General features: G+C 37.9%; 1 protein-coding gene across 11 annotated transcripts in view; it reads left to right on the top strand.

Annotated features, from left to right (window-relative positions):
* The window catches only part of ST7 (suppression of tumorigenicity 7), a 247,719-nt gene that overhangs the window by 127,033 nt on the left and 97,983 nt on the right, over nucleotides 1-22,703 (top strand). For all 11 annotated transcript variants that reach the window (XR_008296703.1, XR_003425965.2, XM_027075326.2 and 8 more), the window contains exons 2-3: nucleotides 1,895-1,977; nucleotides 13,310-13,469. Coding sequence is in view for 9 of the 11 variants with exons in the window: in XM_027075326.2 (XP_026931127.1) it covers nucleotides 1,895-1,977; nucleotides 13,310-13,469 (243 nt within the window). In the remaining 2 variants the exon portion in view is untranslated. The remainder of the gene's footprint in view (nucleotides 1-1,894; nucleotides 1,978-13,309; nucleotides 13,470-22,703) is intronic.

Raw genomic sequence — 22,703 nt, 5'->3', positions numbered from 1 at the left:
TCCTAACTTCCTCAGCCTGTGCAACCATTTGGAAAGGCTGTGATATTTTCTCAGCACCTCCAAGCAAGCCCCTTCCTCTGCTGACATTGCCCTTCTATCCCTCCTCCTTCCTGCTCTGGTCTAGTTGACTCCCGATTATTCTCCTGCACAACCTTTCCAACCCCCAGCGCAAAGTGCATCCCTTTTCTGTGTTTTCATAACATCTTGTGTTCAGGATTTGACTGTGTACTTGGTAATTGCTTGGTTACCTGTTTGTTTCTCACCTAGACTGTGGCCTTCTAGAGGGTCAGAAATGTATCTCATTCATGCTTCCATTCCTTGTCCGTAGTTTCATTCATAAACAGAGAGAAGTATTTGTTGAATGAGTGAACATGGGATCGTGTTCATGTTGGTGACTTTGCCTTGTGGGCAAATGTGGGCCTTGTTGGCAAATGCCAAAGCCTTTTCCCCTAATGATATCAAAGTCCTATTTCTAATATCCTTCGTTCTAAAATCAGGCCACTGCGATCCCCTTCAACAATAGGTTCAGTAAAGAATATGAATATGCATGCAAAAAGCTCTTTAGGTCAGTTGTTTTTTTGGTAATAATCAAAGTTTCATGCAATATCTCAATAGAAATGATAATGAAATGTGGAAGTGAACCTTATTAAGTCGGCAGCCAGATCAACAATATAGTTCATACGAACAGAGTGGCAGAAATTGGTCAGGAAGGTACCCGACTACACATTTTTAGTGACTTATTTTTTATCTTTCTTTTTATTGATCCAATTATTTTGATGAGTAGTCTAATAGCCTTTTTAAGTTAGGTGAAAAAAGTTTTGCTAATTCATGCTAACTTTCTCAATTTGTCCTTCCTTCTTAGGAGTAACAATAGTCTTAAAATCTTTAATAACTGCCAATATACTGTTGACCCTTGAACAACACGGGGTTGAACCTCCCAGGTCTACTTACATGTGGATTTTTTCTGATAAATATGTATAGCACTGTAAATGTAATTTTTTTCCTTATGGTTTTCTTAACATTTCCTTTTCTCTAGCTTATTTTATTATAAGAACACAGTATATAATACATATGACCTATAAAATGTGTGTTAATTGTGCATGTTATTGCTAAGGCTTTGGTCAGTAGTAGACTATTGGTAGAGTTTTGGGGGTAGTCAAAAGTTATATTCAGATTTTTAATTGTGTAGGGGGTTTGTGCCCCTAAGACCCCATATCAGTCAAGGATCAACTGTATTTATTTTCCATTTGTTCTAGGTTGAAATATTCCTTGTTGGTTCATCAAGAACTCTAATGTGTGGGTCTCATGAAACATATAAGGATCTTTTCTTTCTGACTGACAGTCTAGTAACCAACTTTTTTTAAATATGTTTATTTATTTATTTTGAGGGAGAGAGCATACACGAGCTGGGGAGGGGCAGAGAGAGAGAGAAAGAGAGAGAGAGAGAGAGAGAAAGAAAGAGAATCCCAAGCAGGCTGTACACTAGCCGCACAGAGCCCGATCTCAAAAACTGTGAGATCATGACCTGAGCCAAAATCAAGAGTTAGACGCTTAACTGACTGAGCCCCTCAGGCGCCCCCTGGTAACCAGCTTTGATTTGACTCCTCAGTGGTTGTGAATCCATGAAAACCATTCCCAAGGATAGTTTTGGGAGGCAGAAACTAAAAAGCTGCTCTTTTCTCTTGTATGTAGCTTTTTTCTTTCAGGAACTATACCTTGACACCTAGCATTCTGGCCTTTGTAATGCTGAACCATTTTAATAGGACTTTGTTATGATTCTAAGAATTTTTGTCATCAGAAACAAATGATTTCACCACAAAAGCAAAATGGAAGTCTGTTTTATTGACATACTTATGCATTCCTTATTTTTTTCCCTCTTTTTTTTTTTTTTTAGTGAGCATGTTTTTGAACACATTAACACCGAAGTTCTACGTGGCCCTGACAGGCACTTCCTCACTAATATCAGGGCTCATTTTGGTAAGTAGTAGAATCCTTCCTATTTAAAAGCATGCTGATTACTTGTATGTTAGTATATGTACAGGCAAAAATTCTGGAAGAATACATACCTGCAACTTACAGTGATTATCTTGTATGTGTGTTTATGTTGTGTAGTTGGACTTATAGAGGCCTTTTACTACCCACATTACATATTTCTAAAATATTTAAAAGAAAATTTTAATAGTCCTGTATTGCTTTTGTTGAAGGGGAAAAACAAAATATAAATATAATGGAAATTAAAGGAAGACAATTCTGTGTCAAATTCTAGTATCTGAGATACTATAAAATACACGTGACTCAGTTCAACAAACAATGTTTTTCATCATTCTTTTCAAAATGGATTATTGGCCATACTCAAAATCAGTAGAAATAGAGCCCAGTTTTTTAAAAAATGGATTGAAGTAGATGTGGCAGTTATAAGCTTTTTTCCCTTTATCAAAAGTTACATTTCCCTATTTCTTCCTTTCAAAAATTCCAGTAGGCAAAAGCAATGATAATCATTTCTTTGGTTCCATTAGTTTATGCTCTAAATAGTTACAAATGTGATGTTATAACACCTGAAGTAGTTTTTTTTTTTTTTTTTAATTTCAGTGGACTTAAATAGGGCCATCTAACTCACTGTAGTCATGGTAATATAATTAAATGATCTTTAAGGAAAAAGAGGTTTTAGAATTTTTTTTGTCTACATATAATGCTGTGATTACTAATTTTTATGGAGACAAGAACAAGAAAGACACTACAGTGTGGATGTTAAGATCACTAAGAAAACATAAGTTTTAGGAGAGAAGGGCACAAAAATGTGGAACAAATAAATGCATAGGCGAACCTAGAACAGTAGAAGGTTTCAGAAGCTTGAGCTTACAGGGAGCCAGAGTAAAAAGGTAGAGCAATATATGCAGGGCAGAAACCTGCCAAGAGCTTAAAGAGATGGTGGTGGTATGGGGGCATTTTTTTGTGATCAGAGCATATTCAGGTTACTCTTGCTCTGCTGTATCACATGGGTTGTCTGGACTCGAGGGATGAGATGCTTCAAGTTGATATTACTGGACCAGGAATGTGAAGGACACCAGCAGTTGCTGCTCCAACATGGTTATATAAGTGGAAGTCCACACTGAAAGTCCAGTGCTGACTGCAGAGAGCAAGCAAGCCAAGGTGAAGGGAGGCATATTAAAACTTCTCTTTGAACTGGTTTGAAATAAGGTGTGAATAGTAATTTGTACCCTCTTACCTCTTAAATGCAGGTCTGCACACCTATCTGTGTCTCTGAGGTCTTCTCTGTTCCTTGGGGACATGAGAAAAACAGACACTCTAGAGAATTGTTCTTAAAGCTGTAAGGTGATTTACTTAACTCATGTTAGTTTGTGGCAAAGCCAGGTCTAGAAGCTGTGTCCTCAGATTCCCACCTTGATGTTCTTAATGGACTGAAGAAACCTCAAACTTGGAAAATGCTTTCAAATGCTTGATAAATGATTAATAAGTATGTGCTGAAAACATGGCAACCTTTTATCATGTATATTTTTGGGGGGGAGAGGAGAAGTATTATAAGTCTTCATCTAACAATTATTTACACTTAAAATAATATTTTAATATTTTCTTTCTAAAATAGCTTTGAAGTATTTTTTGTTTAAACAGAAAAATGTGAACTTTTAGATACAGTTTGAAGAGCAGTTTCATGCTGAAACCAATAATTCACTCTGATGCACAAAGTAGGTTTTTGTTTGTGTATTCCTCTCCCAGGGATGTTTGCTTAAGAATGTTACCCACTTAAGTGGTGCTTCCTGTGTGCCAGGCACTGATCTAAGCACATACGTGCTAATTCATTTGCTCTTCGCAACTGTATGAGGAGGAGATTGCTCCTGTTGTTTCCATTTTACTAATGTGTAGGCCGAAGAGGTAGAACAGGCAAGTCAGCAACCTGCCTTAGGTCACATCGCTGACAGATAGCGAAGAGCAGGATCTCAGCCCAGGCAGTCTGTCACTCATTTCACCACCTTCTGGTTAGGTTCTCAGCTGTTTTTCTAGCTCGCTGAACAAACAGCAGGTCTGGATTGGGCTACAAACTGATTGCCAGAGTGTGGGTTATCCCCTTTCACTCTGGTAAGCAGGGCCTAAGCAGTCAAACTTTTTAACTCTGGGAGGTGAAGTCCCGTCAGCTTACTTTTACAAGTAAAGGGATTTCTGTAGACTGTGACCACCTTTGCAGGTCCAGGCTGGCGAGGCTTTCTCCTGGTGTGTGGAGCGCAGCTGCTGAAACCTGACAATCACTGCTGCACCATCTCAGGGTGTATTTGTCTTGCAGCATTCTCAGGAGGCACAGGATATGTCCGACTGATGTGAAACTGAGCACTGGAAACCTCTGATGTTTGAAAATTTTGAAAGGCCTTTCTCAAAAATGTTTGTCCTGAGGGCAAAGTCACTACAATGTGGAAATAGCTCTTGATAGCTTTAGGCTCCTGCTTTAGAGATTATTGGCATCAGTGTTATCCTGCCTTTGGGGACTCAGCTTTGCTAGTCCTTGAAATGTACCCAGGGTTGAGGTTCCTATTCAACCACTATTTTCTGCCAAGTGTGTTCATGGAGAGGCAGCATTGAGGTAAAGGATCAGGTGCTTAGCGGTTTGTTTCCTGGCAAGGAGAGACAATTACCTAATGACTTTCCCCTGAACAATGGAAGGAGAGCCAGGCAGTGAACGCTGAAAGTACAGGTATGCCCCTGGGGACATGGTTGTTTGGGGACCTCAGGATTCCTATGCTGGAGACTGAAACTGTCATGCAGTGTGATGTCTTAGGAGGACAGGGGTAAATACAAACAAAAATACCCTGAAAAAGTCATCTAACTGAACAGATATACACAAAAATAAAATGTGTTTGGCAAATGCTGCTGCCTTTTACACTAATGTGTTTAAAAAATAAATGAGGACTAATCAGTGTGTATTTTTCTAGGTATCACTGCTAGTTCTTAATTTCACAGGTTGAAAGCCCACAATGAGTTTGTTATGCCACCTACCTCTCACTCTTCCCTTCTGGTCTCATGCCCATATACCCATCCGGCCAGCTCTCTCCCTTGCTGAACTCCAAGCGGCCTCTCTGCCGTCTTGGCACAAGCCTTCCCATCTCAGTCCAGTTCCAGCCACAGGAACTGCACCTGTCGTCACAGTCCAAGCCCACCAGTTTAGTCTTTTAGTTGTTCTCGCCAGGACATGCCCAGTCTGCTTGAAGTAGCCTCTCTGGGCAATGTTTATTTCAATGGAGAAAATTTCTGGGTTTTATTTTTGTTTTTCAGAGTGGTAAGATGGTTATGTGGAGAAAATGCTTCCTTTAATTTTCTTAAAATGTTGGTAGAATGGAGAAAATGCTCTATGTTGTATTGACATTTATACGTAGATCCCTGTGTCCCCATTAACATGAATATAGACATGCTCTTCTACCTACATTCTACACATATATATTAAATAGCTATAAAAAGAGGCCATCCAGGGCATAATTTTAAAAAGTGAGAATCAAGAACTAACAGGGGAGGAAATTAGAATAGTAAATAAAAGACTTAGCTCATAGATTACATGTAAAAAAACTATGTTTTTGGGAAAGTATAGAAGAGATGATAATTAGGTAGGAATAAATTATATCAAAGATCCATTTATTGAGTTATCCCTCTATGCCCGGTATTAAGCACTTTGCATATTTTACTTCATTTAATTCTCATTGAAATTCTAAGTGGTAGATATAACAGTGGCTTTATGCTGTTGAGTATAAGCAGACACAAATGTTAAATAATTTGACCAAGGTTTTGTAGCAGACAAAATGATAAAATTTGAATCCTGATCTCTCTGACACTGTCCTCCATCCTCAAAAGTGAGGGAGTAGGACTAGGAGATAGTTATGGCTTTCAACTTTTCCTTGTCTAAAGAACTTGACCTGCACTTGAGATAGCATTTTAATTGACAGGCATATGAATCACCCAAATGATGGTGATTCCGAAGCTAAGAGTAAAAAAAAGACTTGGGGAAACTTGATTGGAAGGGCTCTTGGGATGTGGGAAACTACATATAAATGTCAGGCTGTGTTAATTATGAAGAAAGTTGTCCCTTGGCTGTAGTATAAAGAATGAGAGATGCTGTGGGGCCATATCATAGCCAAGTCTGCAGATAATGGGAGAAAACTGAGGCTCATTCAGCTTTATCAGATTACAGATTCTTGGGGTCACCATAAAAATTAATGCTTTTCCACAGGAGACCAAGTAAAGCGCCAGGCTAAAGAGTAGACATATGCCTGTCAGGGTCTGACTGTGGACAGAAGTATTTGAGTGGATAGGATTAATGATTAGACATGGCAGAAGTGAAGAAGGAGAACAAGCTGATGGCAGATAAAGGGACAAACTGTCCTTTTGGCTTTATCAGTTTATGTTTGAGCACATATTGAGAGGCTTGAAAATCATGCAGTTGCAGGGCTCAGGGAAGGAACTCACAGAAGCCATCCAATCTAGGTTTTTGATTTTGTTTTTATTTTGTTTTTGCCGCTATTGCTCCATTTAAATGTCAAATGTCCACACTTAAACATCAAGTTAAACATCAGGCATCAGGGGCACCTGGGTGGCTCAGTCGGTTGAGTGTCCAGCTCAGGTCATGATCTCACAGTTTTGAGTTCGAGTCCCACATGGGGCTCTGCACTGACTGCTTGGAATTCTTTCTCTCCCTCTCTCTCTCTCTCTCTCTCTGTCCCCTCCTGCTTGCTTGCGTGTGCACGTGTGCACACACACACACACACACTCTCTCTCTCTCTCTCTCTCTCTCTCTCTCTCAAAATAAATAAACCTAAAAAACAAAACAAAACATCAAACATCAACACATAAGCATTGCATATGCCCAGTGTTTCACAAAGTCACTCATGAATTATCACCTTTGACTTCTGTCTGCTGCTCATCACTTTTTTTTCTTTCAGGATTTTATTTAAAATCAAGTTAGTTAACATACAGTTAACTTTATTTGCTTTCAGGAGTAGCATTTAGTGATTCATCACTTACTTACATCACCCAGTGCTCATCACAAGTACTCTCCCTAATACCCATCATACATTTAGTCCATCCCCCCCACCTTCCCTCCAGCAACCCTCAATTTGTTCTCTATAGTTAAGAGTTTTTTGTGGTTTGCCTCCCTCTCTGTTTTTATCTTATTTTATTTTTCCTTCCTTTCCCCTGTGTTCAGCTGTTTTGTTTCTTAAATTCCACATATGAGTGAAATCATATGGTATTTGTCTTTCTCTGATTGACTTATTTTACTTAGCATAATAGAGTCTAGTTCCATCCATGTCCTTGCAGGTAGAAGCCATCCAGTTTAAACCAGTAAAGACTTATAGACTAGGCATCCAGAAAGCTTATGACTTGTTCAGGTCACTTTGCTACATAAGGGTGGAGTGAGGACTAGAATTTAAATTTGCACTGCTTTGCCATAATACTAGTCTGCCTCTCATAAAGGTGTTGATTAAGAAGGTGGATAACAGTAGTATCTAACAGTTGATGTTTTCATTTTAACAGAGCCACAGAAATGGGTCAGGTAGATAAGAAAGGAAGGAGAGAAGGAAAAGAAAAGAATAAGGAAAAAGAAGAGAAAAGAAAGAGAGAAGGAGGGAGACTACAAGCTTCTCTGGAGGAGATATTATTTTCTTTATCCAGTTGGCTGTGGGTTGGGTCATATTTGGCCAGTCTGGAATAGGGACCAGCCTTTACCACAGTTTATAATGATACTTTATGTGTCATCATTTATTGCTTTTGTCCTCTCTATAATAGAAGCTTCACAAAGACTGGGACCCTATCTGTGGTTTTGTTTGTCTGTTTGTTTTGTTTTTATATCTCTGTTTTGGTAAATATAATGCCTGGGTAGATTGTTATAAAATATTTGTTAAAAGCACAGAGTTCCAGTGCAAGGATGAATTAACTGATTGTGTCAGGATTATCTGGGGAACTTGTTTAAAGTGATGGATCTGACCACCACTCCAGACCAATTGAATCAGAATCTCTAGAAGGGCCTTGAGAATAGCTGCCATCACAGTATGACCTGGCAGGGCCTGAGGCACATGGTGCAGGATGGCTTCTACCAAGGTCGGTAGTCTTCATGACTTTACCTCAGGAGAGTGACCCTCCCCTCTAATGCTACAGTGGAAAAATCTCATTCTGGGAACAAACAGGCATGGAGATGGGGATGGATCATTGACTGTTGACCTTGAAAAGAACCTCACTTCTCTGTCTTCTCTCTTTTCTTAAAGCCTTGGTGATCAGTGGCCAGGAAGTGGGGGGTCGAAGGGCATGAATACCAGTTCTTCACACAGCCCCTCTCAGCTGTTTCAGGGAATAGTAACTGAGAAGGGATTGGCTGAGACCAAGGAAGTGGGAAGCTAAGACCCATTCCATAGCACATCAGTATTCCTAAACAGAACATAACAGGAGCCAAAAGGGGAAAAAAAGTCTGTCATGTGGAAATGAGGGGTACTCTGAAAGGGTTAGTGGGTACAGAGAAAAGGATATATTTGAGAAACGAAAAGATTATGTATATTATATAATCCATGCCCACTGCCTTGATTTATCTTGTTTAAGCCCTGAAGATCCCCCTTTGCCAAAAAACTGTTCACCATCAGATATGTTTCTGAACACTTACAGCAGGTGTCAATTTTGCAGTCTTTCCATTTGGGAGTAGTCTGCGGGAAAGTTTCAGATTTCCTCTTTAATCTCCATCATCTCTGTATCTATTCTCCTGTGATATCATTACCTACTTTAATCCTTAAGAAGCACGTAGCCAATTTCAGCCTGAGACATCATTATATTTCCTGTGGGTTAATGGAATTGGTGTGGAATTACTAAGGTGCTGCTCTATGGGAATCTTGAAGCATTTTTAAGTGTGGTGTAGGGTATAGGGAAGTCCCTGATTCACAAGGAGAAGTATTTCATATAGAGAGCATGCAGTTCAAGAAGACAGCTTATTGGCTCCGAAGAACCTAGGCATCTTCAGGAAACACTCAGCTTTTTAGGTTTGCAAGATAGACAGAAGGGTCTTGTTTGATTGTCCCTGTGCCAGATTTTTGTTGCTTCCCTGTGGGAGAAAATGCAACAAGTTTGTACCATAGATCAGCGCCAAACTGGAATCTCCAGCCCTAGTCCCAGTGCTTTTTGGTCATCCTCTCTGCTTCTGCCAAACAGTAAGGAGGCGGCCACAAGACATTGGTAACTGGGTCCTTCACAAATGGGTCTTTATTTTAAATATGATCTGGGTCCCAAGTATAGCTTTTGGCACTTCTGTCCTGCAGAGTTTGGATCCAAGCCCCTGAGACCACTCTCACATTCACAGTGGCATCCCCCCTTCCTTATTCTCAGAAGACAAACCTTACCTGCATCTGCAGTGAGATCAGTGTCACCCACTTTATCCCTTTGTTACCTTCTGACATGTGAAACAGCTCACATCACACCCTACTTTTCAAAGTAGAATGTTCCCCTCTATGCATGCATCTTTCCTTTTCTTCCTGTCTCAGAGCAAGAAATGATAGGTTGCCTTTTGAAGGCAGGGTGTATGTGCTTTCTGGGCTCCTGGCATCATGCCTTTTGGTCATTTGTACTCTTTTGCATCTTTTAGTGTCTCTCTTTTCACTAGATTCTTTACTCTTCCACAAATATGGATAAGTTTATCTTTTTTTATAACAAACAAAAAGAACACAAAAACTTTCATTGGTCTTGCTGTTGATTTAGACTATCTCTCATTAAATCACCAGGCGAGCCCTTGTCATCCATCCATTTAAGTGTCCACCTGTCCATTCATCCATCCAGTGAACATTTATCTGTGTATCCATCCAACATTAACTGAGTGCTTACTGTGACCTTATTATACACATTAGATAACTGAGCCCCAGAGAATCAAGAGAACCAAACAAAGTCACTTAATTTGCCATCATGAAGTGTATTTACGTTTTGAACTTTCAGCTAGATGGGAGGGCTACTTTTGATTTAAATGCCCAATTCAGTTGATGCTTTTTAGTTCTCATCTTACTTGATCTGTAAAATCTTTGGGGTGAAGCATGAGTTGGGAAAAAGCACTAGAGGGATTATATTTTTGAGACTATGAAATGGTAAATTTATATTTTAATTTTATAGTTATCAGATTAAAACCAGTTTTATTCCACTGTGACAAGCCCACTAAGCTTAAGCTTAAGCCCACTAATTTTACAATCTAACTTTGTTTATAAGGGCTCTGCTGTTTACATTGTAGGTTATGCACCAGAGAGAAGTATTCAAAGTGACACCAGATATGTGTGTGTTAAATAACACCATCTGCCCATTTGGATCTGTGCAGCTATTTAAAAATACTGTGGGGTGCTGGCCCAAAGCCTGTCATGTTTTGGGATAAGGGGCAGATTATTATGCTAGCCCCAGATTAGAAGACTTGGTTTGAAGTTCATGGCTGCAAGTCCTTTCCTACTTCTTTTTACTGGTTGTTCCTTGAATACATATTAGAGTCTCTGCCCTAGGGTACTAGGCACTCTAATATGGTATAAAGAAAGATCGTAATAGGTAAGAAGCCATCTACTACTGTGATACAACAGACCTGAGCAGACCCTCTTTTTCTCTCCAAACAGCTGCATGAATAACCCAGTCTTTACTGAGATCTGTTATTCCTGCATTAGAAATACTGGGTGGAAGGTCTGTCTCCTATTATAATGGAAATACCTCACCAATATGAATCACTTATACCTTAGGATGAATGTCCTGTTTGATAGACTACTTCTGTATTGATTCTAATAGCTAAGAAAGCAAAGGGACAGTAGAGTCAGAGGCATTGGGAAATTAAGATTTGGAAAGGGAAATGATTAGGCTACATCTGTGTTTCGATGCGCACTAGAGTTAGAAAAAGGTGTCTTGTTACAGGGCCCTGGTGAGATTAGGGGTACAGAACTGGGGCTTCAGTCTAAACAGCTACTTAATTTGCTGTGGGACTTTGGTCATTCCTCATTCTTCATCTGTAAATAGAGACTGTACGTGATCCTTTAGGGTCCCTTTTAGTGCTGACATTCTGTGATTCTCCTGGAGAAACTGAGAAATCTAGAGTTCCAAGGTATTTATTTTTTTTTTTTTTTGTCTTGTTTTTGTGATGGGTATGGGCTATGTCAGGAGCAACCTGTGAGAAGCATTGTGATCTGTGGCATGGACTGGTAGTATCAGGGGCCACATCTGCATTATGTAACCCTGGAGCACAGCCTGTGCCTGGTGTGGAGCACTTCCTGCTATGTGACTGAATCAATGAACTAAGGCCTGGCAAGTGCCCAGGCAGCATAATATAGAAAGCAGAGCAAAGGCTTAGGGCAGCGAAAGCTCTCCCCCACAGTGACTGAGAGCCATTGCCAGTTCTGTGCCCAGTGTTCTGGGTCCTTTGGAGCTTGTCTTCTCTTCTAATAAAGGCAAAGCCACGAATCTCTTGAGGGCTTTGTCTGGGGGTCAGGACTGAATGGTGAACAGTACCCTTTTTTCACAATGATTTCTAGGGCTTTTAGCCAACAACTTAGCAACAGACAAGAAGATGCTGTACTAGCCTGAATCACAGATAAGTGAAAGAGGAGTGCACCAGCATGTCAGGTATGCTGTGCGTGGGAGGCATGTACATCATCAATATAATAAATGGTAGCTTTGCTATTACTTTTGAGAACCACACATGCAACGGGCGCTGAGCTAGTTTCTTTTACATGGGGTTTGAAACTAGATGTTTTACCTGGGTGTAAAAATTGAGGAACCTTGAGAATGAATAATGAATATGATTTCCACTTTATAATAGAAGAAACTGATGTTCAAATAGATAAAATAACTTGCCTAAGGTTACAAACTCTCTGGACTCATGGTTTGTAAATTTACTATTCTTGAACTTTCTTCCTTCGTTAAGCAAGATCTCTTATTGCTAGCATTCCAAGTGTTATAGACTAGTCCTGTCCCTTCTTAGTTTTCATATCATAGTCTCCCCTGTCTGCCAGGTGAAATTACTTGAATGTCTTCACATGTGAAAATTCACATAGTCAGATGGGTAACTTTTTGGAATTAAATTAAACTCATGTTCTAGAATTGGAAACATTTGATTTGACTGATAGCTCCTTCTGATAATTCGTAGGTATTTTTTCTGCCTTAAAAGAGTGTGTGTGTGTGTGTGTGTGTGTGTGTGTGTGTGTGTGTGTTTAGTAGAGCAAATGAAAGACAACACTGATTTTTAAATAATAGCCCAAAGCCCATTCCAGAGTCGATAACAAAATCTTGTTCTTATGAAATAAGTAAGGATAAAGGTGATTAATTCTATGTTAGTTCCACATTCTGCATTATAAGAATATGGTATAGTTAACCCTGTGAGACTCTGGATATAGCTGATTCTTAAATTTCTTCTGTGTGATGATTTGCGGCTGCTTAAGGCACAAATCCCAAATCAGACAGGGAGGAGAGGAAAAGATGTGGGAGAGAGCAGCTTTGAATCATGGTGGGAGTGTTCACTGGAGGGACCAAGGGGCAGGGAAGCAGGCTTGGGGGGTGTCACTTGCTTTCCCAGTGCTTATAAGTCCTGATTGCAGCCTAGTCATATGAGTGTTATTGCTTCTTTCCTTTTATTAATGAAAATTATTTCTTTTCTCCTTTGCAATTCATGGTACGTAATAATTGGTAAGCTGGTGAACTAGGAAACATTAATAGTATTCAACAGATGCTTGTGCTTGTAAAGCACTTCTTAGCAAGGGGACATTGCAGAGTATCTCAGTAATTGAGTACCACCCATACAAGAAGTGGGATGCCTTTCATTCCTTCTGTAAAACCAGCATTTCTCTAAGGAAATACTTATTTTTAAAATACAAATAAAGTTTTGCTATCAAAATTTTTATGCAGGTATGGCTTTATCAGAATGTAAGGTGCCAAGAATTGGATTATTTCATAAACCGTATTTCTAAAACTTGCTTATTTGTATACATTTCTGGAGTTGTCTTTAGCTATGATGATTTTGTTATTAGAATATTCTGTAAATTTGGAGGAAAATAATATTGAGCAGCTCTTAACTGTGTTCTTTTATCCATGATTGTAGTTCTAGATTTTCCTTGAAAGCCATTATTAAGTGGAGAAAACTACACTGAGAATAAAATGTAATTGGTGTTTTAATTTTATTAAACTTTAATGTTTAGAATAAATTAAGCAAAATTCTTGGAATAAAAAATTAAGTATTTAAGGTGGATGTAATTTGTAAATACAGCAAATATGTGTTCAGAAATCATGGACAGTAACAAGGACCATAATCACGTTTATTATTTTTCTATTCTAGATATTTGAATGGTGGTATTTTCGCAAGTATGGAACATCATTCATTGAACAAGTGTCAGTAAGCCACTTGCGCCCCCTCCTGGGAGGGGTTGACAACAACTCCTCCAACAATTCTAACTCCAGTAATGGGGACTCAGATTCCAACAGGCAAAGTGTCTCAGGTATGGAAAGTCCTTCGGTTTGAACATTATTTGCTTATTTTTACTAAATTATTATGACTATAAGACAGTATAATGCTGTTATTTAAATATGAGACTCTAGAGAAAAATGCAGTTTATTTTCCCAAGGAGTTGACAGCATCTACCAGAGAAGTAGAATATAAGCATCACAGGGAAAGGAAATATTTATTTTGTTTAGCTTTACCTTTTCTCCAATTTGATTTAGCTAAGGATCATTAATTTAGGTCAATGTTCCCAGCCTGGGTCTCCAGCCTCCTTGTCCCTAGTTTCTCAACCCTTACTGAATGTGTCCATTCTGTTCCATGCTAATTGCAGCTTATGCCTACCTAGATGTGATCACATCACTCCTTTGCTTAAAAGGCTTCCTCAGTTCCCATTATACTGAAGAGAAAGCCCAGATTCCAGATTCCTTAGCATAGCATAAATAGCATAAGCTGCTTTCAACCTATCTTGCCAGCACTGGCTTCAGTCACAATCCTGTCCCTCTCATTTTCTTTCTTTTTTTTTTTAATTAATTTATTTATTTTGAAAGAGACAGAGATCATGAACAGGGGAAGGAGAGAGAGAGATGGAGAGAGAGAATCCCAAGCAGACTCCCCACTCTCAGCATGGAGCCCGACATGGGGTTTAACATGGGGCTTGATCTCACAACCATGAGATTGTGACCCAAGCCGTTATCAAGAGTCCGACCCTTAACCAGTTGAGCCATCTAGGTTCCCCTCCTTTTCATTTCTTGAACATGCCATGTTTTCTCATGACTCTTTCCCTAAAAGTCTATCTCCCCCTCTCACGTGTTTGCCTGACTTTTGTAACCCAGCTCCAGTGTTACCTCCTGGGAAGCCTTCTCTGATGGGTTGTACAATATGTCTCCACCTTCACTGACTTTAATATTTTTATCTTTAGCAAAATTTATCAAATTGCACTGTAATGTTTTAGCTTACTGCTTTATTGCAGATTTTTTAGCACTTTGCACAGTGTCTGCTCCATCACTGAAACTCAGTGAATGAACAAATGAGTACAATCAAGGCCTGTAATTTCTCCATTCATAAAAGAAGGAAGAATAGGATTTCCTAGCTTGGTCTCTTTATTAGCTTAGTAAACATTTCCCAAGTCCCTAATATGAACCTGGCCTTGTATAGGTTCTGATGAGTATTAGTGATTTTTAAAAAAGCCAAAGTTCTTGCCTTCATGGAATTCTTGTCTACTGAAGGAGACACAGTGGTAAGTGCTCTGATTACATGAGGGGAGCATACAGTGCTGTGGAGAAAAAAAGAGGGGTTCCTGACCAAAACTTGGAGAAGAAGTTTGCTTTTTGAAGGGGAGCGCACCGGTTCTGATACTTGCAGGATGAAGAGGAAGAAATTAAAGAACTAGATTAGATCTTTTTTTGTTGTTGTTCATTCTCCTAGAGTAACTCAGTCCACATTTCATAACTCAGTCCACCTGTCTAGCCAGGTGATAATCATCAAGGAACATTGCACATATATTTTATTTCTGGTGTTGATCCAGTGCCCTTTCAATAGACCCTTTGCCAGCCAGCTGTGAGTGGCAGTGGGCACCACCAGGTACACGTTGATTTCATCCTAAAGGGTACATGTGTGAGAGATGGCACCACTCAGGTAGCAAAATTGTCTGGGACTTTGTCAACGTACCTACTTTGTGAAAGAAACAGAAAGAGAGCTGAGCCAAGTGAAACGGTAACCACCACTGTAACAAGTGTGGTGCATTATTGTAATGGAGGGTCTTGGTCACTTAGTCATCATCACATCAACAGTTGTGGATAACTGCCGTCACTTTGCATCTGCCGTGAGAACCCAACAGATTAAATGTGCTCTGGTCTGATTAGAGTTACTATAATCTTGGAATGGTACAAAACGTAGCAAATTAACAGATTGGAAGTGGAAAGCAGCCTCGTTTGAAGCCATTCTTCATTGTGAATACATTTTTATTTTCGTTAAAATTCTCTCTCTCCCCAATTTAAGTTTCTTGGCATCATTTCTTAGAGTTTACACTCTTCTTACTGTCACTATTATTTTGCTGTCTCTCTGTGGATGCCTTGAAGTAAGCCTTATGTCTTATATAAGTCTTGATGGTATTTTTAGTGCTTTCATAGCAGTTTTTAGAGGAAGCACCTAAGCCCTTTATAAAAACATATTGAAAAATAATAATCATGATGGGGCGCCTGAATGGCTCAGTCAGTTAAGTATCCGACTTCACCTCAGGTCATGATCTCACAGGTCGTGAGTTCGAGCCCCATGTCAGGCTCTCTGCTGACAGCTCAGCCTGGAGCTTGCTTTGAGTTCTATGTCTCCATGTCTCTCTGTCCCTCCCCACTCACACTCTGCCTCTCTCTCTGTCTCAAAAATAAATAAACATTAAAAAACATTTTTTTTAAATCATGGAAATTCTCAGTTTTATTTGTACTGTGTTTTTACATGGCTAAGATTGAGTTTTTGACTATTTTTAATTCAATTCCAGTAGTATTTGTTGAATATCTCCATGCATGCAATATTTCTATTCATTTCCTCTATAATAGATACAGCATTTATGATCTGATCTCATAACAATGTTTAAATAGTTACATTTAGAAAAGTGGAAATTACCTTGCCTAAGTATATTTGGGCTCTGTCTGCCCACTTCTCCTTGACATTTTAGCTAAAATTTGGCTAACTCAGCTCAACAAACATGCATGCTGGTATGGAAGTATCAGATATAGTGGGACTGATACTATTTTCCAATTCTCTTTTCCTCTGGTGATTTTTATTTTTGGATAAGAAAAATATTATTAAAGTACATTGTCTGTGTTTATCTCTACTCTTAGTCACTTTCTATTTCATAGTCTTGTTTCAACTAAGGAAAAAGAAAGTCCAAAACAGAGGGTAATCAATAATACATTTTCTTAAAATAAGGAATTTGTTTAGAAATCCTATCCCTTAATAATAACAAAATGGCTGTTGCCTTAATAATGAATAGGTGAATCTTTTGATTTTATTGGATCATGACAAGACAACTCTTTGCTGAATCTTACAATAAATACAACATGGCTGACAAAGTCCCATGGATATTGGCAAAGGCAGTTTAATTGCTTATTTGAGAAAAATCATTGTAAAAGCTAAAAATAAACTGAAAATACCAGTGATAAACATTGGTCTGTATTAAGACTCATAGTGTATATTATACACTGTGTATATACGTACATACATACATACATACATAGTGTATGTAATATACATAGTGTATATTAAGACTCATAGCTCTTTTCTTAAAGAATCGTTTGTTTTGGTTAAAAGCTGAAAGACCTGGCCTACTTAAGAACGGTTTGGAGTGGGAGAGGTGGGGGGGAGAGGGTGAGAGGGTTATGATTGTTACAGGGCAGGCTATTTATATCTTATTTAACTTTGTATCTGTACAAAGTGGCCTGAGTGCAGACTCTTTTAAAATTTGTAGTTATCTTTATCTGTGGGTCAGAGAAAAAATGTAGTTAATTATATAACTTCTTAATGTAGCCAAATTTTAGGTTGTTTGGCTTAGGTTAACATTTACGAATATTTCACTTAGTTCTCTTTATTTGGGAGCTAACCTGCCATTTTTCTTGATAAACCCTGCTGATGTATTTCCCACATCACTATGTTTCTCACTGCCATTTCTTAATTCAACTCAGCTTATGATCTGATGATAGGTAAGGACTTAAAGTGTGGCTAACTTCTCCCTGTCTTAAGGGGTGTAGGTTCTCAGGGACTGGTAACATTTTGAATTTAGGTTCATGGGAACATCTGTTTGATAATTTGCCCTGTTCTTGAGTACGGTGCCATAAAGACAAAGGTTTGCAGCATTCACCTTCAAGATATTTAGAAAAATTCAAGGTGCTTCATCACATGAGAAGTATCCTTGCCAAAGTCAAGTTTAAATTCTCTGAGGGGCTTTAGTATCCTCTTGCACAGAGCTGTATCTTTAGACAAACTCTGGTTATAGTTGCTTGCCTTCCTGTCTAAAATCATTTCATTTTAATCTCATTTAATCTTAATATATATCTTATATATGTACATAATATGTATGTGTCATATATGTATCTTTTATGTAAAACTTTTTATAAGATTTTACTTGGAATTCTAAATTAAAATTCATTACATTGCTAGAGGCAGTTCAAGCAATGATTAAATCCAGGTAATAAATTAAAGAAAAACAATGGAGATGAAGAAACTCAGGTAGAGTGCAAAGATATCCTGAGACCTTCATAGATCTTCAAATTTTCATAACACCAGAGCAAATAATTCTCCTTATAGAAAGCCATATAATTCTAATAATAATACCTCCACTCTTAGTGCCTACTTTCCACTTTACATTATTATGTCATTCAATCCTCACTATAGCCCTGTGAGGCAGATACTATTATTATCTCCATTTTATGGTTGAAGAAGCTGACATACAGGCAAGTTAAGTCATCTGCCCAAGGTCACAGGGCTGGCAACCTAGGTGGTCTCACTTCACAGTCCAAAGTCTCAAGCACTTAGCTAAAAAGTTCAGTCTAGATCCTCTGTGAGGTCTATAAAGTCAATACTAATGTAATTACTGAAGCATTAAAATAAATAAATTCATTAAAAACCTGTACTGTGGTACATGACATGATTTCAGAAGTGACATTAGCCAGATTTACTTAGAAAAATCTCAGTGGCACGATTGCTGATGGTTGAGAGCTCAGGCTCTGGGGTCAGACAGATGTGGCCCTCATCTCAGCTCCATCACTTACAGTGTGTGACCTTGGGCAAGTTACTTAACCTTCCTTGGTATCTTAATTTGCATATGTGGGAATAACAACAGTATCTACTTCACAAAGTAGTTTGAGGAGTCAATGAGGTCATGTAGAAATAACAAGTCAGAGGACAGCCATCTGTCAGTGTCCTCCAGATGAACTGAATATGAATGATGAATTCCCCATCTATGAATATGATGGGGAAGATGGCTCAGTCTCTGGAGATATGGCTGTGGGTTCAGTGAGGTTTACTCCTTAGCTCAGTGACTCACTTTTATGCCCAGGCCTTTCAGTGCTTGCATTTCAAATATATCCCTGGCAAAATCGCAAATTGCCACATCCAGGACCTTTGGCATTGCTCTTTAGTCGTCTCAATTAGAGAAAACTCAGTTTGTCCTTGCCATGTCTATGCAGGTGTTGAAAATGATTCTCTTAGCCAACGCTTATTATATCTTTTAAAATCTTTTGCCACTCAAATTTGTGTTGTAGTATAGATTTGATCTCTATTTGAATGGTGAAAATGCCTAAAACAGTTTTAGTCTGTGGTGAACATTTATTTAATAAATTTATTTCACAATTTCCACATTATTTGGTCAAGTTGATTGGCTTAAGTCAAAAATGATCAATGAGAAATGTATGAAGATACAATAAAGATTTAACCATTTTAGCAATACTTGAAGAAAATAGTACACTATCTTGAATAGAGCAGATCAATAAAAATGGCCTTGAAGCTCATCATTATTTATACCATTTCTGATCCCATAGAATTAGAGACAATAACATATTTGTTGAGTTGAAAGCTACCTACATGTTACTTTGTGCCTAATTTATATTAATTTTTTCAAAATAATTATTTTAAAACTTATGAAAATAAAGCTTAATTACTTAAGCAAATGGCTATTGTTACTGTTAAGGATTAAGATTAGCCTGTGTGATGTAGAAAACTGGGTATTCATTTCTGAGACATAGAAGCTAATAAATACATGGCAGAATCATATATCAGCTTGGGATTAATCTTGATTGCCATAATACATCTGATTAAACTTTATCTAGAGCCTTTTTCTGTTGTACTTTGGAAACTAAAATGTTTAAAAGTATTGCTAAAAAGTGCTTAACATTTCCCCAGAGGAGTTTTCAAAACTGTTTTGCTAGTGGAAAATTTAATTGATGAAGTCATAGGATTTTTGAAATATGATGTTGCAGGGTAACAAGTCTGTTGCATGTAGTGGGTGGTTGTTGGACAGTCTGGACACCGGCCCTTAATCTAATTTGCTGTGAGCCATGGGGAAATTATATAGCTTTTCTATGCTTTACTCTTCTGTAAAAAGGGCCTACTACACGCCGCTAACAATTGTAAGGAATATAGATGACTTGAGCTTTAAAACCTCTTAGAGAAAGGCTCAATGAAAATCAAGCTTATAGCTATGACAGAAGTTGTTGTTGCTACTGTTTATAATAATAATATTACCATCATTAGATTTTAGATTCTGGGAAGAGGTGGTAAGTTTTTAGTATAATAAATTTTCCTAGGCTATGAATTAATAATTTATATATTTGAAGGCCCTGGGAGTGGGGATTCTATATCTTTTTTTTTTTAACTTTTAGAAAATAAAGATTTTCAGAGTTAAATAAGTTGGATGTAGAGTAATATTTTCTTCCATGTGAATAAAAGCCCCATGACTTCAGAGCCTCTTGGTTTTTCTGAGAATTAAGTTCTCTTTTTCTTTGAGGACTGTGACAAAGGGAAAGTCTGTGATTCTGTCAGTACATTGTTCTTTCTGTAGAGCTTCTTCAGCTGTATGCCCTTTTTATTTTTCTCCCAAGGCCATAAGCTCCTCTTGTTCTGTAACCAAGGACCTGGCAAAGGGACTAGTGCATCATAGCCATTCTATTTATGTTTAAACCACACAGTCCTTTGAGTGATGGGGTGAGCACTCTACAGGGGTAACTGAGTACAAAAGGCATGAAATAACGATCATTGAGATGGAAAGTTTTAGTAGGGAATTGTGAGAAGGAAGACTGAAGAAAAGATTGCAGCTTGATTTTAGAAGTCCTTGATGGCAGTAAGCATTACTTTCTGTGTTCTTTGTCTCCCACATAAAAACTTACATAACCATCCCATTATCACAAAGGGGGGGGGGGGAATCTATTGTGCAGACTTGGGAATTAAATAAGTACTATTCCAATATATATTGCTTCTCTTCCTCCTGAACTGCATTCTTGCATGCATGCTGAGGTCTGAACATTTCTGTCTGCATTTGTGGATAGAGACTCTTCTGTACTGCTACAGATGGAACCATAGGGAGTATGTTTATTGTACTGGGGCATATTTTTAATTGAGCTAGTAATATCAGCAAGTCCTTGATGGGGTCTCTGTCAACTTCTAGGGCTTCTAAAGGGCACTGAAATTGTTGATATTAATGGAGAATGCAACATTCCTTTTGGAGGTAAAATTTTAATTCTGATTTAAATAAAGAATTTATTTCCCAAAGACATGAATAAGATAAGAAACAGGACCTCATGTGGAAAAACCTTTATCCTCTGGATATCTGAGTTTAACTCTTGACTTAAATCTTCACATTCTAATACAGTTGGCATTTGCAACTTTTGTCGGTATCACGAAACCATCAAGCAGTCTGATATTTATGGGGTATGTGCTCTATAGTGATTCTAGGCTGAGAGAGTTTTTGTAGTAGTGATAAGATTATGAAACAGAGTAGCGAAGAAGAAATTAACATAGCTATGACCTAATTCCAGGTAAAACTTTGACATGGTTCATATTTGACCTCTAGATCGCATATTTCTTTAAAAAATTATACCTGTTTTGCACCAATTTGAAGGAGACATAGCTAATGAAGGATATAACTAATGAAGACATTTCTTAGGTAGTTCTGTATCACATATTTTTTCTCGAAATATTTTACATCTGTTAGTTACTTAGATCCTCATATCTAAGTTTCAGGGATACTTGAAGAAGCAATAGACCGTATGTATGACACTTAATGTCAACAGTGACTCTTTAAGAAGTTCAGTTCTGGAATAGAATCCATAAAAACATTTCAAAATGTTTGTAGCACCCCCTGCTGGCTATATTGTGGCACTTCCTAAACGAAGATTGCATCTTTAGTTTTGCTCAAAAATACTTTAGGTACATACACCATGTCTCTTTGCAGTTAATTTTATTTAGAAATAATTTCATTTGTATCCAATATATAATAGTGTTGAAATTTTAACTGAAGGTATTTTGGTTTAAAATTTTTCAAATGAGTATTTGAACAATGCCAATATAATAATGTATTCAGTGGAGAACAATTATTTGCCCGTAACCTTTTTACTAATATTTCAGATGAAATTCAGTGGGGGAGAGGCATCTCCCCAAATGTTCCTGTTTTATTGCAAAAAATGTCACCATGGGCAACCTCTGTACTATCTGTGTACATGTTTGTTATATGCTAAATACAAACCTTGCAATATTCATGAAGCTTTAATTGGACCGCTTTGGATCTTGAAAGACATCCTTTGAGGAAAGGGTGGGAGTGATGAGGACCTAAAAGTTAAAATAGCCTTAAGGGCAGAGATCGTATCATGGTTGTTTGGCTCACCGGTGTGATTCTGTGATTTGAGCCATAATCTGGAGTTCATTAGTGACCCCTCCCAGGGTCTTTACATCTGTAAGAAAAGTAATTATTTAAGAAAAGCATAATTTTCTAGTTAGTGCCATATGAAGTGACAGCTACAGAATTTCAGTTTCTCAGGAACAAAATTCAAAGATGCTGAATTAATTGAACAAAGATCATTTCCTAAATGGTGAGTTAAGCTAAGTGTCAGAAAATTTAGGGCTATAGTTTATAAACATTGTGCAAATTTTAGGCGGGCTCCAGCCCTAATTTAAAGATATATTTATCTTCTTTAAATAAAAACATATCTTCCTGTTATGTGTACACCCTTCATTCACTATTTTAACAAAAATATATTGAGATTAGACACAGTGTTGCTATAGTGTTTTATCTTCTTCATTTTCATGCTGTATTGTAATAGATGGTTTACTTGTTTGTTTTCCCCATTGAGTGCTCAATGCTCATTGGATGGATGGATGGATAGATGGATGAGTGAGTGGGTGTGGAAGGATGGATGTTGCATATAACAGGCATGAGGATAGAATCTTAATGAATCACCCTTTAATGCTCTTTTGATTTCTGCAATAATTGCTCACTTTTGTGTGTCCATGTCTTTGGGTGTGTTTTTTGGCCGATTACGCACACAGAGATGTTTTAAGTACTCTTAACTTATTTTATTTTCTAATAAAACATTATTCACTCAAAGAAATGTAGTATTCTGAATCAGTAGAAAGTCTTAATCATAGGCTGTTTAAAAAGAATTATAGCTTATTAGTCACACACTTATAAGACAGTCCTAAAAACTAATGATTGAACCAAGTCCTGTGGTTCTAAATTTCTGTGTTTTTT

The sequence above is a fragment of the Acinonyx jubatus genome, chromosome A2 (genome assembly GCF_027475565.1).
Source record: "Acinonyx jubatus isolate Ajub_Pintada_27869175 chromosome A2, VMU_Ajub_asm_v1.0, whole genome shotgun sequence".
NCBI lineage: Eukaryota > Metazoa > Chordata > Mammalia > Carnivora > Felidae > Acinonyx > Acinonyx jubatus.
The sequence above is the reverse complement of the archived record's forward strand: the minus strand, read 5'-3'. Positions and strand labels throughout refer to the sequence as shown.